General features: G+C 43.4%; 1 protein-coding gene across 1 annotated transcript in view; it reads right to left on the reverse strand.

Moving 5' to 3' along the window:
* CASP8AP2 (caspase 8 associated protein 2) overlaps positions 1-11,613 on the reverse strand; it is a 44,017-nt gene extending 32,404 nt beyond the window's left edge. Inside the window, exons 1-5 of the mRNA XM_066608448.1 lie at positions 11,549-11,613; positions 8,784-8,859; positions 6,796-6,864; positions 5,193-5,293; positions 126-200 (exon numbers count right to left, since the gene is read on the reverse strand). Of these exons, the coding sequence (XP_066464545.1) occupies positions 126-200; positions 5,193-5,293; positions 6,796-6,864; positions 8,784-8,841 (303 nt within the window). The 5' untranslated portion in view covers positions 8,842-8,859; positions 11,549-11,613. The remainder of the gene's footprint in view (positions 1-125; positions 201-5,192; positions 5,294-6,795; positions 6,865-8,783; positions 8,860-11,548) is intronic.
* Between the last annotated feature and the right edge of the window lie 2,250 nt (positions 11,614-13,863).

Consider the following 13,863-nt stretch of genomic DNA (forward strand, 5'->3'; position numbering starts at 1 on the left):
GTGCCTGGTATTGCAGCACCACAGCAGATATCAATATTTAAAGCCCTGGATAACTGCTTTAAATGGGTCATTGAAAAAGTAAATTGAAAAGCTTTAAAATACTCCTAGAAGTAATATTACTTTACCAGAGACTGCATTTCCTTCAGCTTTGTAATCAACTGTTTCATTTGCCTCTGGCACTTCTCATATTCAGCACTTAGCTAGCAAAAGAAGAAAAACATGTCAAAGTAAGTATAGCTGCAAAATTGAAAAAAAAATAAACAAAACAAACCTTGTACAGTTACATAGATTTCTTTTTCGGTAATGCACTAAATGTAACCATTGCCTTTATTGATACAGATGCAAGGAAAAAGTGCACTCTGGGTTTACCAGAATTTCAGCACGGATTACTAATACAATGTGGTCCAAGTCATAATTATAGACAACCTAGACTAATACACACATACTTCTCATGTATTTTATTGAGCACATTAGATAAACATTCGCAGTGCAAGGGAAAAGGTGCGTGCCCATTTGAAATTTAATAACCAGGAGATCCCCATTTAGCAGCAATACACTCCACCAAAACTTTTCTTTAGCTACAAAGAAGATTTGCATACCCTTGAGTAAAAGTTTTGGACCATTTCTCATCAATATTTCAGGAATGCCTTCAGTGCAGAGCCCTCTTCAAGTCAAGCCACTGCATGTCGATAGGGTCAAGGTCAAGACTCAGGCTTGGTCATTCTAAAACGCATATCTTTTTCAACTGATATTTAGTTGATTCACTTGTGTGCTTTTGGTCACCATCTTGTTGAGTTGTTTCTTCAGGTTTAGACAATGCATTACCTATATGTTACTTAACTAATTAAAGCCGGATAATGAAAACATTCCATTTTCTGTTTTTATTTTCTAATTGTGTATTTTTAAAAAAATTCTATTTGCTATACATGACTGAGGGTGCCCAATTTGCATGACCAAAATTAACACTTTTGACAGCAGCTAAACTGATTATTCTTGTTAAGTGGAAGTCCACAGAACCTCTAGTCACAGACCTCTGGTTGAACAAAATATAGCAAATTGCTAGAATAGAAGACCTTGCCGGACAGGAAATGGGAACGAAACTCAAATTTCTTTCAATATAGAAACATTGGCAAAAAAAAATCATGAAGTTCTAAAGTTGACACTAATCTTAAGCCGGCCTCTAATAACACTGGTCAACAAATAAAAATTTAAAAAAAAAAAAAAGAAACCGGTATCTGGTTTGGAAACCGGTTGATTTAACTAATTTGTATCTATCATGTCACATTTCTGAGATACATAGCACTATTAGGCCGCCTGCAGACGGCCAGGTCGGATCCCACTGCGAGAATTCTCGCAGCGGGATCTAACCTGAGCCCCTGCAGGGACCAGCGCGGCACTCACCTCTCCCGCGGCTCTTCAATGTGCTGGCCAGCCGGCACGTGCAAAGAGTGGAGTCGGTGCCTGGGGAGTGACATTTCTGTGAGAGCATGTCGCGATTTGTTTTCATGCGGACAAATCGCGGCCGTCTGCCTAGGATTGCATTTTCTAATGCAATCTTATGGCAGCGGCCACGGGTGGAAATTCTGGGGGAAATCCCGCCGCGGAATTTCCGCCCGTTTGCAGGGGGTCTTACATAGACAATAATACAGTACTGACAAATATTGTCTGGTTTTAAATACAAGAAAAAAATAACACTCAGAACTCAATGTTTTTCTGATAATGCATTTGTGAATGAAACTCAAAAATTAACAATATGCTGGGGTAAGAATGAAGAGAAGTGCTTCATGCAGATTACAACAATCAGTAAACCACAGTACAGATAGACTCATGTAGGTAACCTTCTTGCTCAACTACATTGTTCTGCCATATAGTGACCACTTTTAAAACCTTGTCCACTGTGTATTACAGTCACCGATTTAATTTTAGACAAATAATTCACCAGAAAATGAGCACAAAAACCTTTAAAAAAAAAGAATTAAAAAAAAAATCTAAATTACATAAAAACCTTATGTGATACACCATTTCTAAAGCTAAATTCGGATTCTACGCCCCAAAAATCCATAAGAATTGATATATCGCACACCAGATGCAAAAATGCTGTTGAGCAGTGCTATCCTCAAATGTAACAGTCGCATTCAAGGTTAGCCTTTCTTAAAAAAATCTCAGTCCCTCACGTCACCTATGTAACGTATTACAGGTTACAAATTAGTCACTTTTTGATTGTTTAAACTATTAGCAATCCAGCTGTGAACATGGGCTGCTCCCAAGAGGCTCCAGCACAACTTGCATCGGACAGCACATTAGCTACTAGCTATTTTCTTTATTTCATTCATGCTTTTCAAAAGACATAACTTATTTTTGTTGATCACTTTAATCCAATTTTTTTTTTTTTTAGGAGGGGGAGGGGAAGGTGACAACCGTAATTCTGGCATTGTGCATTCTTTGTGACAAAGTTCGCTCTACGGGATACATAATGGGACAACATATACTGCAGTAGATTGCATTTTTAATGTAAGCCTAATAAACCCCAACCAGTAAAATTCTGATTAAATGGCCATGATTAGAGCTAGCTCTGATCGTAGTCATCGAGAGCCGCTGTTAACCGTTTAATTAAGCAAAAAAACAAAACAAACACCTAACATGTCATTTCTTGATGCAGAAATCATGTCCTGCGGCTGTGCCCTGATCTACCCGATTGTACGGGGCTAAATCTGTATGTGTATTTGCAGCAGAGGCTTAGCTGCAGATTAATTTTAAGATCCAATTAATGATAGAATACGGGCAGCATAAATGACGCAAAAAAAAAAAAAAAAAAAAATGTACTTTTATTCCCCCATGGCACAATAAAACAACCCAGCTATGTTTTGACCTTTCACCTTATGTGCTGCTGACAATTTGCACATTGGATGTTAATTTTAAGATCCATGTCAGAAAAATGTAGACCTGAAGCCTAATGAAATCATGTGAACAATGCCCTACATAGTATGTTCACACAACATAAATGCTGTGGAATTCCCACATAGACAACCTGCAGCATTTATACACACATTATATATATAACACACACACAGCAAGTAAATTTATGGTGTAGATTTCATCTTTTCAAATGTCACGTAGATTTACACCAAAAATCAGATGTGTGTGCAAATGCGCTAGTGCTATTCTGACAGTTCAGTTAAGAGTAGCAACACTTTCAGATGTCTCTATGACATGTCAAAATTATGTTAAAAGTATAGATCACTGGGGTCCTGCTAATTGCTAAAATGGGAGTGCTGCTGTGCCCCCTCGACTGTTTTCACTGCTTTTCGTCTCCCTTGGGTATCTGAAGACTGCCTCATTAGAAGGTGTGTAGTGCTTTCTATGAGCAGCTGAAACAGCAGACAGCACAAGGGGGAACGGGGCTCAGGTGAGCACTGCAGCCCCCTCATTCTAGTGATCAGCAGGGGGAAGATCTCAGCAGCAGGACTTGCACTGATCAATCCTTTTGACATGCCTATATGACAATGTAGCTATTCTGTTAATTAACGGAACACCGAGTAGTTTAGAGTCAGAAGATATAGCATTGCTGAATGGTTTAGCAACTAACAGACTGCATGTGTTATTTATGAGAGGAAAATGTGATTGTTCTCAGCAAGAGAAACGACGTAATCTTGTAGATATGATACCTTTTAATGGCTAACAAAAATACATGATGTAATAATAGCGAGCTTTCGTACCAACGCAGGGTACTTCTTCCGGCTTAAATGGATTGGATCTGAAGAGGCATGCATATTTATACACACTTATAACATACATACTTATGACAAGGCACAGATATGGATGTGATTGGTTCGCACTTAAAAGGAATTCTACAAACCAGAAAACAAACTTTTTTTGTCTAGGCACTGATAGCGGAGTGAAAGTTTTATGGTCCCTAAATTACTGTTGGAGGGGGGGAAAAAGTCAACAGGCTCGAATTGTTATAAGAGATACACAAACATTTTTAGCTAAATACTGATAAGGGAGTGAAAGTTTATGGTCCCTGAATTACTGTTGATGGGGGTCTTATCCCGGACCCTCCGCTTCTGTGTTACAGGCAACCTCCTAACTTGAGGAACTTTATAATCAGGAGTGCATTACCCTCTGACACACAAAAAGGAACTTATCCCTGTAATGTAAGGAGCTGTAAGACCTGCTCACATGTACTGACTGCGGACAGGATACGGATCCCCAACACACAGCAGGACTATAAGATCCCGGGGACATTCACATGTTCCTCGTCCAATGTTGTGTACCTGATCATGTGCAGTAAATGTCCTGTTGGGGGTCTTTATGTTGGAGAAACAGGACAGAAACTCAAAGCCAGGATGAGATCTCATCGCCACACGATTGAACACAGAAGAAGACAATTACCTGTGGCCGAACACTTCTCTAACCATGGACATGACATAGGAGATATGAGAGTTTTGATATTGAAGGGTGGTTTCAAGTCACAAAACCACAGAAGAATTTGGGAATATAAATTGATAACAACCTTTGACACGCTGAATACTGGGTTAAACTATTCCCCAGGATTTATGCGTGAATGGGAAGTGTGAGACTTGATTGCACAGATAAGACCCCCATCAACAGTAATTCAGGGACCATAAACTTTCACTCCCTTATCAGTATTTAGCTAAAAATGTTTGTGTATCTCTTATAACAATTCGAGCCTGTTGACTTTTTCCCCCCCTCCAACAGTAATTTAGGGACCATAAAACTTTCACTCCGCTATCAGTGCCTAGACAAAAAAAGTTTGTTTTCTGGTTTGCAGAATTCCTTTTAAGTGCGAACCAATCACATCCATATCTGTGCCTTGTCATAAGTATGTATGTTATAAGTGTGTATAAATATGCATGCCTCTTCAGATCCAATCCATTTAAGCCGGAAGAAGTACCCTGCGTTGGTACGAAAGCTCGCTATTATTACATCATGTATTTTTGTTAGCCATTAAAAAGGTATCATATCTACAAGATTACGTCGTTTCTCTTGCTGAGAACAATCACATTTTGCTCTACTGGCTAACACGGTACCAGATCTTTGTTTTCATTTATGAGAGGTACACAGATATTTTATTCCGGTTCAGATCTTATTTTGAGTAGAGTTATACTGTACAGGGCAGACCTAGGGCTGAGTGGTTTGTCATTTCTAATGTAATAGGAAATAATTCATACATCACTGAATGAAGCTTGTTTAGCAGTTCCTTCCTCTGTTAGGATTTCCTCATAGAGGTCCAAGCAGTTTCTTGAAGGGCTGCTCTTTTCAGCTGCTTGCTCTGAAACAAGAATATAAGGTAACATGGGCAGCCATCCTGCAGAATTGTGGCCTAAGCAAATGTCCTGCAAGATAACTGTTTTTATAAAGAAAAATTGAAGTATTAAAATAGAATAACTTGTACACACACACACACACACACACACACACTATACTCGAGTATTAGCCGAGTCAATATGTTTTACCACAAAAAGAAAAACTGGTAAAACTTATGGACTCGAATATAAGCCTAGCTACACTCAAGTGTAATATATTTACTTATTTGACAGTATATGTGTCAGACCCCATATTTCTATATAGAGGGTGTCTGTTTATAATATATTATACACACACACAGTTGATACAGGAATATGGGATCTGATACATATACTCATTCATTATATATATATATATATATATATATATATATATATATATATATATATATATATTACACACATACATATACACACATACATACACACACACAGTACAATGTAGTATACACACACACAGTCATATATACACACATACATAGTATACAGACATATATACCCCCAATATGGACAGAATACATACACCATACATACAGCAGGATGAATCTTCCCTCCGTTGGGCACAGTAGGAGCTCCGTGGCCGCAAAGCAGCTCACTATTATGTCCTCCGGGTCTGGCAGACTGTGCAGTGCTCTGTACTGTAGGACAGTCCAGCGGGGAGGAGAGAAGGATCAGCAGCAGCGCTCAACTGGGAATGGGGACTCCCGACGGCGGAAGGAGGAGGAGCCAGCGCTGCGATTGCCTCGGGCGTCAGCCAATCACAGCTGGCGCTCGACAAAACCAATCACTGACATCACTGAATGGCTGTGGTTGGTTTATTGAGTGCAGGCTGTGATTGGCCGGCGCTCGATCCAATCACAGCGCTGACGGCGGGGGAATTTAACAAGCCAGGGAGATGACAGCGGGGAAAAGACTGAAGCAGCTTGCCGCACAGCCAGGGACAGTGATGCGGGCAGAGAGGTGAGTATTGCATTTTTTTTCCTCTCTCTCTTTTTTTTTTTTTTTAACACCTCACTCGAGTATAAGCCGAGGGAGGGCTTTTCAGCATCATTTTTTTGTGCTGAAAAACTCGGCTTCTACTCGAGTATATACGGTATTTTGTATTCCTCTCAGTCTGCCTCTTGGTATCTTAAAAGAGCTAGTGCAAGAAAGGTGGTCATAATGACCTGGAAGTCACAAAATACACCCTCCTTAGCCCATTGGAAAAACAAAAAGGTTTATTCTGTATTCAGTATCCAGCTATTGTGACAGCTTTTTTGTCAATTAAGTTCATAAAGCTAGAGGCTGGCAATGTTATGCTGGATAAGGTGGGAGGAGAGAGGCACTGCATGCGTTTGTTTCATGTGTGTGGAGAGTACACATCTCCAACTTTTCAATTTATCAAGTTGCTTTTACTATTTTGATTGTTTTGTTAATAATTATTGTTAAGACCACAAAAGCAATGAAAAAATGTAATTAGAATTATTACCTGATGAAATTTGCAAATCCAGATCATCATATATATCAACTGAACTTGCATCACTTTTTGCAGGAGAAGCTGGAATGAAGAATTGTATTTCCGTAAGTGCCAAAGAAGTAGATTAACAATATCAGGTCATATTTCAGTAGCATGTTATCATGATGTACACTACAGATTAATAATACTAATTTGCTGTCTTCTAGGAAGAAAAAAAAAATTTCTTGAGGCAATTCAGTACAATGGGTTAAATATTTGTGCGAGTTGTGTGTGTCTCACTGCACACAAAACACGTATGATATTCTCATCCATGTGAATAAGCCCTTAGAGTGACACTAACTCATTAGGTAGTATATAAAGGTTCAAGCGGTTTTCCATTCATGAGCCAATGAAGGCCTATCCCCATACGCAGGAACCCTGTAGATCAGCCGTTGAACTGGATGCTACATTCAGACCATTCAATGAATGGCCGAGCGCTGCCTGTGATTGGCTGAGCGCTGTGACCAATCACAGGCAGCGCTCATCTGTCATTCATTGAATGGCTGAGAGCTGCCTGTGATTGGCTGAGCACTCAGCCAATCAGATACAGCCCTTTCAGTAGGCAGGGATTTTAAATCCCCGCCTACTGAAAGAGCTTCAGAGCAGTGCAGGGAGACAAGCGGCTAGACACGTCTGAGCCCTGGCAGCGGTGGAGAGGTGAGTATATATTTTTTTTTTTTTTTTTTTTTTACACACATTAGGGATGATTTTCAGGGAAGGGCTTATATTTAAAAGCAGTTTCTCAAAAATCACTGTGGGGGGTGCCGGCATCCTATTACTTTCAATGGGGCCGCCAGCAGCAGCAGCTGCCCCATTGAAAGCAATGGGAGAACATCGCAATCCTCTGCCAGAGCTGTGGCAAGGGAATTCTTTACTCTCCACAGGGAGTTCCCTTGTCACTGAACACTGTGACAGTGCTGTCACAGTGTTCAGTGACAAGGGGACTCTACGCGGGGAATATTGATTAACAGCACGGACCTATGGTGTACACGTCCCATCTTTTGCAGGTGCGCGCGTTTGCACGCCTGTAAAGCACATCATAGGAAACCAATGGTTCTAATAGATGCGCAGTTTTCTGTGCGAGTAAACACGCTCATGTAAATGAAGCCTAATGCTACCGCCAGGGAAGGGTGGGGAGGAAAAAAAAAATAATTAAATCGCAGAACACTTCATTTCACTGTGGATCCCACACAGACGGCTTCCATTGAAGTCAATGAAAGCCGTCAGATCTGCGGCCCGTCCACAAATGAATTGCGCCCGGCGCTGCCACACACATCCGCAGTGAAGAGAAGACCCATATGGGTAAGTAGAAGTCCCTGGCCGTGGGCAGGGTCGGATTCCGCTGCGGGCTCCCTTAAGGCCTCATGCCCACGGGCACACATGGTTTCCAAGTTTGGAATCCCACAGCGGTTTCCACCCATGCCCACAGCAATGACACCTAAAAAGACATTTTTTTACCTGTCCGGCTACCGTGCCAACTACTCCGTCGTGGCTGTATCTTCTTTCTTCTGCATGGCGGATGCATCGGCGGTGTGCCATACATGCACTGTGCTTTTTTTTTTTTTTTCTTAATCTCCCGCTTTCTAGGGATTCGCGGCACGGACGCAGTGTCAGCTACGTCTGTGCCACGGATCAGACGGCTTCCATTGACTTCAATGAAAACAGTCTGTTTTGGAATCTGCAGAAAATGGAGCGTGCTGCTTTTTTTTGCCCATGTGGGAGTTCCGCACGCCGGGAAAAAAAATGACATCCACAGGTATTTAATTACCTGCGCATGCCCAATGATTATCTATGGGGCATATTCAACTGCAGGTGTTCCGCAATTCAATTATGCCCATGGACATAAGGCCTAAGTGTCCCAATACCTCAGTGTGTTTTTCATAGCCAGTCAGGTTTTTAGCTGAAGTAAGGAAGGCCTTATTAAACAAAAAAGGTTTTTTAGTCTCCCTTGTGCCACTTACCATAAAAATCTGGAAAATGCATCATATTCTTATCGCACATTCCTTGTTCTAATGGCATCTAAATGTATCCATTCATCTGCAAAGGGAAGAAAAACAGCATTCTTAGTCTATTAATATAGTGATGATTTAAGATCCACAACACCTCCACAGAGCAGACTATGTAATTCCTGCCACTCCTGCACCAGCTTCTGTTAGCACGGGTCAATATACAAATCTACATACCATTTTGTTATGAGGCAAGGGGTGTGAGGGGACTCCTTTTATGACAATTTGAGGGGGAGAGAGTTCTGCTCTAACACAGGTTCAGGTAGCCTTGCTGTGAGTGTTTGAGGAGGAAGGGAACAACCGAATTATACTCACTAGTGAAAGGTGAGAGCCTTGCTGCGATTATTCAGAGACAACAAGCTATGGGAGTCCTGCTGCAACCCCACAAAAAAAGGGGATAGACATTCTGCTGTCAATACTGAAGGTGAATGGGCTAATGGTGAATTCTGTTTTGACTACTCAGAGGTTGGGGCTCAGGATAATTCTGCTGTGACACACTTGCTCTTCTGCACGCAGTCACCAATGAAAAGGGCTCCTTTTTTTTACCCCCTTCACCCCCCACCCCCACCCCCCCAACCTTTAGTAGACAAGAATGAGGGATACTTTTTAATTTTATTACTTGATGGATTGAGGAGGTGGGCACTGCTAAGACCGCTGGGGATTAAAATGTCAAGTTATGTAAAAAAGACAGAGTTAAACAAATCTGGTTGCTGGACACTTTAAACCAAAAACGCAAATGTACACCAACTTCAAAACCTCATCCTAAGGCCGGCTTCACACGAGCGTGACGGGCTCCGCCGCGGAATATTCCGCGGCGAAGCCCGTCACGGCGCCCCCCAGAGACCCCATACTTACCAGTGGAAGATAGCGTGAAGACGCTTCCCCGCCCATCGCCGCCGCGTGACACGCCCACCGCGTCACATGACACGGCCGGCCGTGTCACGTGACGCGCCGGCCGCGTCATATGACGCGGCGGCGGTAGGCGGGAAAGCGTTTTCACGCTATCTTCTGCTGTGTTACAGCGGGAGATAGTGTGAACGGACGGCTTCCATTGACTGCAATGGAAGCCGTCAGCGCGTACGCCTGCAGCAAATAGAGCATGCTGCGGGTGAGGACGGGAGATTTCACGGTGCGGAATTCCGCGGAGGAATTTCGCATCGTGAGCATTGTGCTATTAGGTTCAATAGAAACCAATAGCAGCGGGCAACGCAGCGGATTTTCGCCGCGAATTACACGGCGTAAATCCGTTCGTGGGAAGGAGGCCTAAGGGCTCCTGCACACTTGCGTTTTTTTAACACTGTGATATTGCTGCGTTTTTTATAACACGATTGTCAATGGGACTTTCTAATGTTAAAAAACGCATCGCAAGTTGGTGCTTTGCTATTTTTGTGCAATGCGTTTTTAACATTAGAAAGTCCCATTGACAATCGTGTTAAAAAAAACGCAGACATATCACAGGATTAAAAAATAAAAAACAACAAAAAAAAAAACGCAAGTGGGTAAGAGCCCTAAGGCTACATTCACATGGGTGAGCGCAATATTTTGGCTTGCCAACATGCGTTTCACACACAGATGCGTGGCGTTTTTCATTCAACAATAGCTCACATCTACATTCCTTACGTAGTTCTGATCATGTACTTGTGTTGGAATTAAGTATTACATGAGCGCAAAAACAAACAGCATGTTCTATTTTGCTGCGTATGTACGCGAGCTAGAGCCCCATTGTTCTTAATGGGCGCGACCGCGTGGGAAATATAAACAGGTATACGGTGCATGACAGTGTGCATGAAATAAGTGCAGTAGTACCCTGGGTCACCGCTGGCTCCAGAGTTGTAAAACACAGCATTACCCCCACAGCATTTTACGCTTACAGCTGTGTGAGCCCGGTCTTACACAGGTTGTAAATAGTGCAGCTGTACCCATATGTGCTTTTTTTATTATAAAACACTTTCAGAAAATAAAAACAAGAGGTTTTGATGCAGAAAGTTTTGTTTTTTTCTTTAAATATATACTTAAGGTCGCCTGCACAGGAATGGATTTGCATTGTGGAATCTGGATTAGGCGTCCGCCCCAAGATTCCGCAGCAAAATACCGTCCATAGCATGCTATGGCGAAACGCGATTTCCTCTGCACGAGTGGAAATAGATTGCGATATCCTGTTCGGCTTCTGTGTGGACTGCTTCCATTGAAGTCAATGGAAGCCCTCTGCCCCGCGACGCTTTCACAATCATCATTGCGGAAAGGTTGTGGGATCCGCGTCATCACCTAGCGACGGCGCGGCACAATCTGTACTGCACATGTGCGCTATGCACACCACATAGGTTTCTCTCCTCCTTACTTAAACATAGCTGTGTCTGTTGGTTTGCTGATCCTTGCCTACGTGTGTTTGCCCTACTTATTTCCGGTTGGTCCATCTACTGTACAACATGATGCCACTTTGGGTGCCCAATCCCCCATGCCCACCATTCAGATGTTTGCAAGAGCAGATGCACACATTAACCAATCACGTGGCTGCTTCTATTCTCCGCTCTAAGAACTATATTCTGATTGGTTAGTAGGCTTTTCCTCTACAACAGAGCGAGCGTTGTATGTGATTAGTGACAACAAGCAGGAACAGTTACACGAAGCACTTCCCTACAGACAGCAGCAGATACTGCGAGCGTCCACGATTACAGTCAGCTCTATACACACTGAATACGGCCTGCAAGCAGCGTACTCACCCAACTTCAGGTGCCATCCACGGCGGTAGGTCCAGGTCCTCACCCCTCCCCCATTGTCAGTCACCTACCCACTGTATATCCCTCCCCGTCCTCGGACCCGCTAGCAGTAACTTCCCCCGGATACACGACACCCACTCTCAGCCCTACAGTTGCTCGTCCAATCAGAGAGGACGCACTGACGTTCTAGCTGCTACGTTTACAGGCCACGCCCACTCCGGCAGAGTCTTTGGCGGGAAAACTTGTCTCCCCTCTAAGCTGCCGGCTGACAGAAGTTGTGGGCTGCAGTGCGTCGTCGGGCGGCCCGCTGCCCGAGGTTATACCAGGCGGGTTTTCTGTTTAGATGGCTAGTGCCATAAACAGGAAGTCTTGTACTGTTCTCTGCCCCGGTGCCAGCCTCATGTAGGCGAGGCGGCTTGTGGCATTTGTAGATCTCGGACACAAAACTAATTGGAAACGTGCTTGTTATACGAACGGCTTCCGTGAAGAATAGCGTGCAGCGCCCACTGAAAACCTGCGGATGCCGTTATCTCCCCCAGCAGCCCAGATGTGTTCACAGCTTCCTGTGGCTCCTCTGCCCAGCAGGAGAGCAGCGCATAGTGCCTGGAACACCGGTCCTGTCTTCACCTGAGCTGCTGGCAGCGTCTCCACAGTGCTTCCTTCCTAAAGCTTCTCTAGTGCTTCCCTCTTCCAGGTGGACGGAGCACGCCCCTTCTTGCTGCCGAAACATGGAAGAAATGTATATGCTCCATTGTACTTTGCTCTGTAGGTTCTGCTGTTGGTTATGGCTTACAGATACAAAATGCTGACCACGTTCTGCCCTCAGAATGAGGCGTTAAGGCTAATGCCCACGGACCGGCTTCTGCCACGTTCCCCATGGCGGAATAATGCAGCTGTTAGGTTCTATTGAACCTACTGTGTTTCTCTGAAAATAAGACAGTGTCTTATATTAATTTTTGTTCAAAGAGGTTTAACTTTTTTACATATATAGATGCCTGGACACTATTTAAATTGACTTTTTAAATGAACTTAGCAGGGCTTAATTTTGGAGTAGGGCTTATATTTCAAGCATCCTCCAAAAGCCTGAAAAATCATTTTGCATCCTCAAAAATTCTAGGAAATCATGCTATGTCTTATTTTCAGGGTATGTCTTATTTTCAAGGAAACAGGGTAATGGCTTAATGGAAGCCATCTGTGTGGAATCCACACGAATACAGAACATGGTGCGATTTTCCTCCGTTCAGAAAAATCTCCATTTCTGCGACTGTGTAGGAAAAAGCAATTTTGCATAGCATGCTCTGAACTGTATTTGCTGCAGATCCCTGGTGCGGACATCGGCTGCAGATTCTGCAATACAAATCTGTTCATGTGAAGACAGCTTTAGTCTGCTCCAAATTTTGACACATTGGTTCATTAATATCACACCTTTCCCATTAAGGAGGTTGTCCAATTTAGAAAAGGGCATCTCACTTGTGCATGGTGTAAAATAAAACCACTCCTACTCCCTGCTTGTTCCCGACTGCTGCCTTCAGTCTCCACTGTGCTTTTTGTAACAAGCTGCAGTCAGCCAGTGACATCCTGTAAAATTGCTGCAGCAGCCAAATGACAGCACTGACTGGTAATAGTTCAGCATTGACATTGGCTCCAGCAGCTTGTTTGAAGACAGGACAGGCTGACTACAGCCTATAAAGATGACATCAGTAAGGTGACCATCGGCTGCTTTGTTTTTTTACACCATGGGAATTCAGTGAGCTGTCCATAACCTGGACAATGCTTTTAAGTTACTCACCTTGTCAAGCATGACAAAGTGGATTATTCTCTTTGGTTCCTTTGCTTAACCCTTTAACAGTCACCCATATGTCTTCTAATAGTGACCGTTGAGGGGCTTTATTCTGCTGTGCCGTCTTTTTACGGCGCTGCATTAGAAGCCTGGGGTGGGTCTCCTGTGCTGGTCGTGCAGCGTCTGAGGATTGGGCCCGCAGCCGAGGAGACAGTGGGGTAGAGAAAGGCCTTGTTGCGGGGCTCTACCATCTCGTCCCCTGGGGTTAGCTCAATACCCGACCATGTTACCACGGGGGGAGATCACAGTAGTAGTAACCGGGGGTTGCCTTAAGTCCAGTTGTCACTCATGACGCCATCGTTCCGTCATCTACTGCCGATCTCTCAGGTGCCATAAAGTAGTCCACAGACAGGGTAACTTTCTGAATAAGAACCAGGAATGGTCGGTTCCGCTTATTTATTGTAAACTCTTGAACTCAAATCCACATAAACAGTCTTGGTATAGAAACAGCAAGTCAGAGTGGTGCAACAGGGAGGAT

The sequence above is a fragment of the Eleutherodactylus coqui genome, chromosome 1 (genome assembly GCF_035609145.1).
Source record: "Eleutherodactylus coqui strain aEleCoq1 chromosome 1, aEleCoq1.hap1, whole genome shotgun sequence".
Lineage (NCBI taxonomy): Eukaryota > Metazoa > Chordata > Amphibia > Anura > Eleutherodactylidae > Eleutherodactylus > Eleutherodactylus coqui.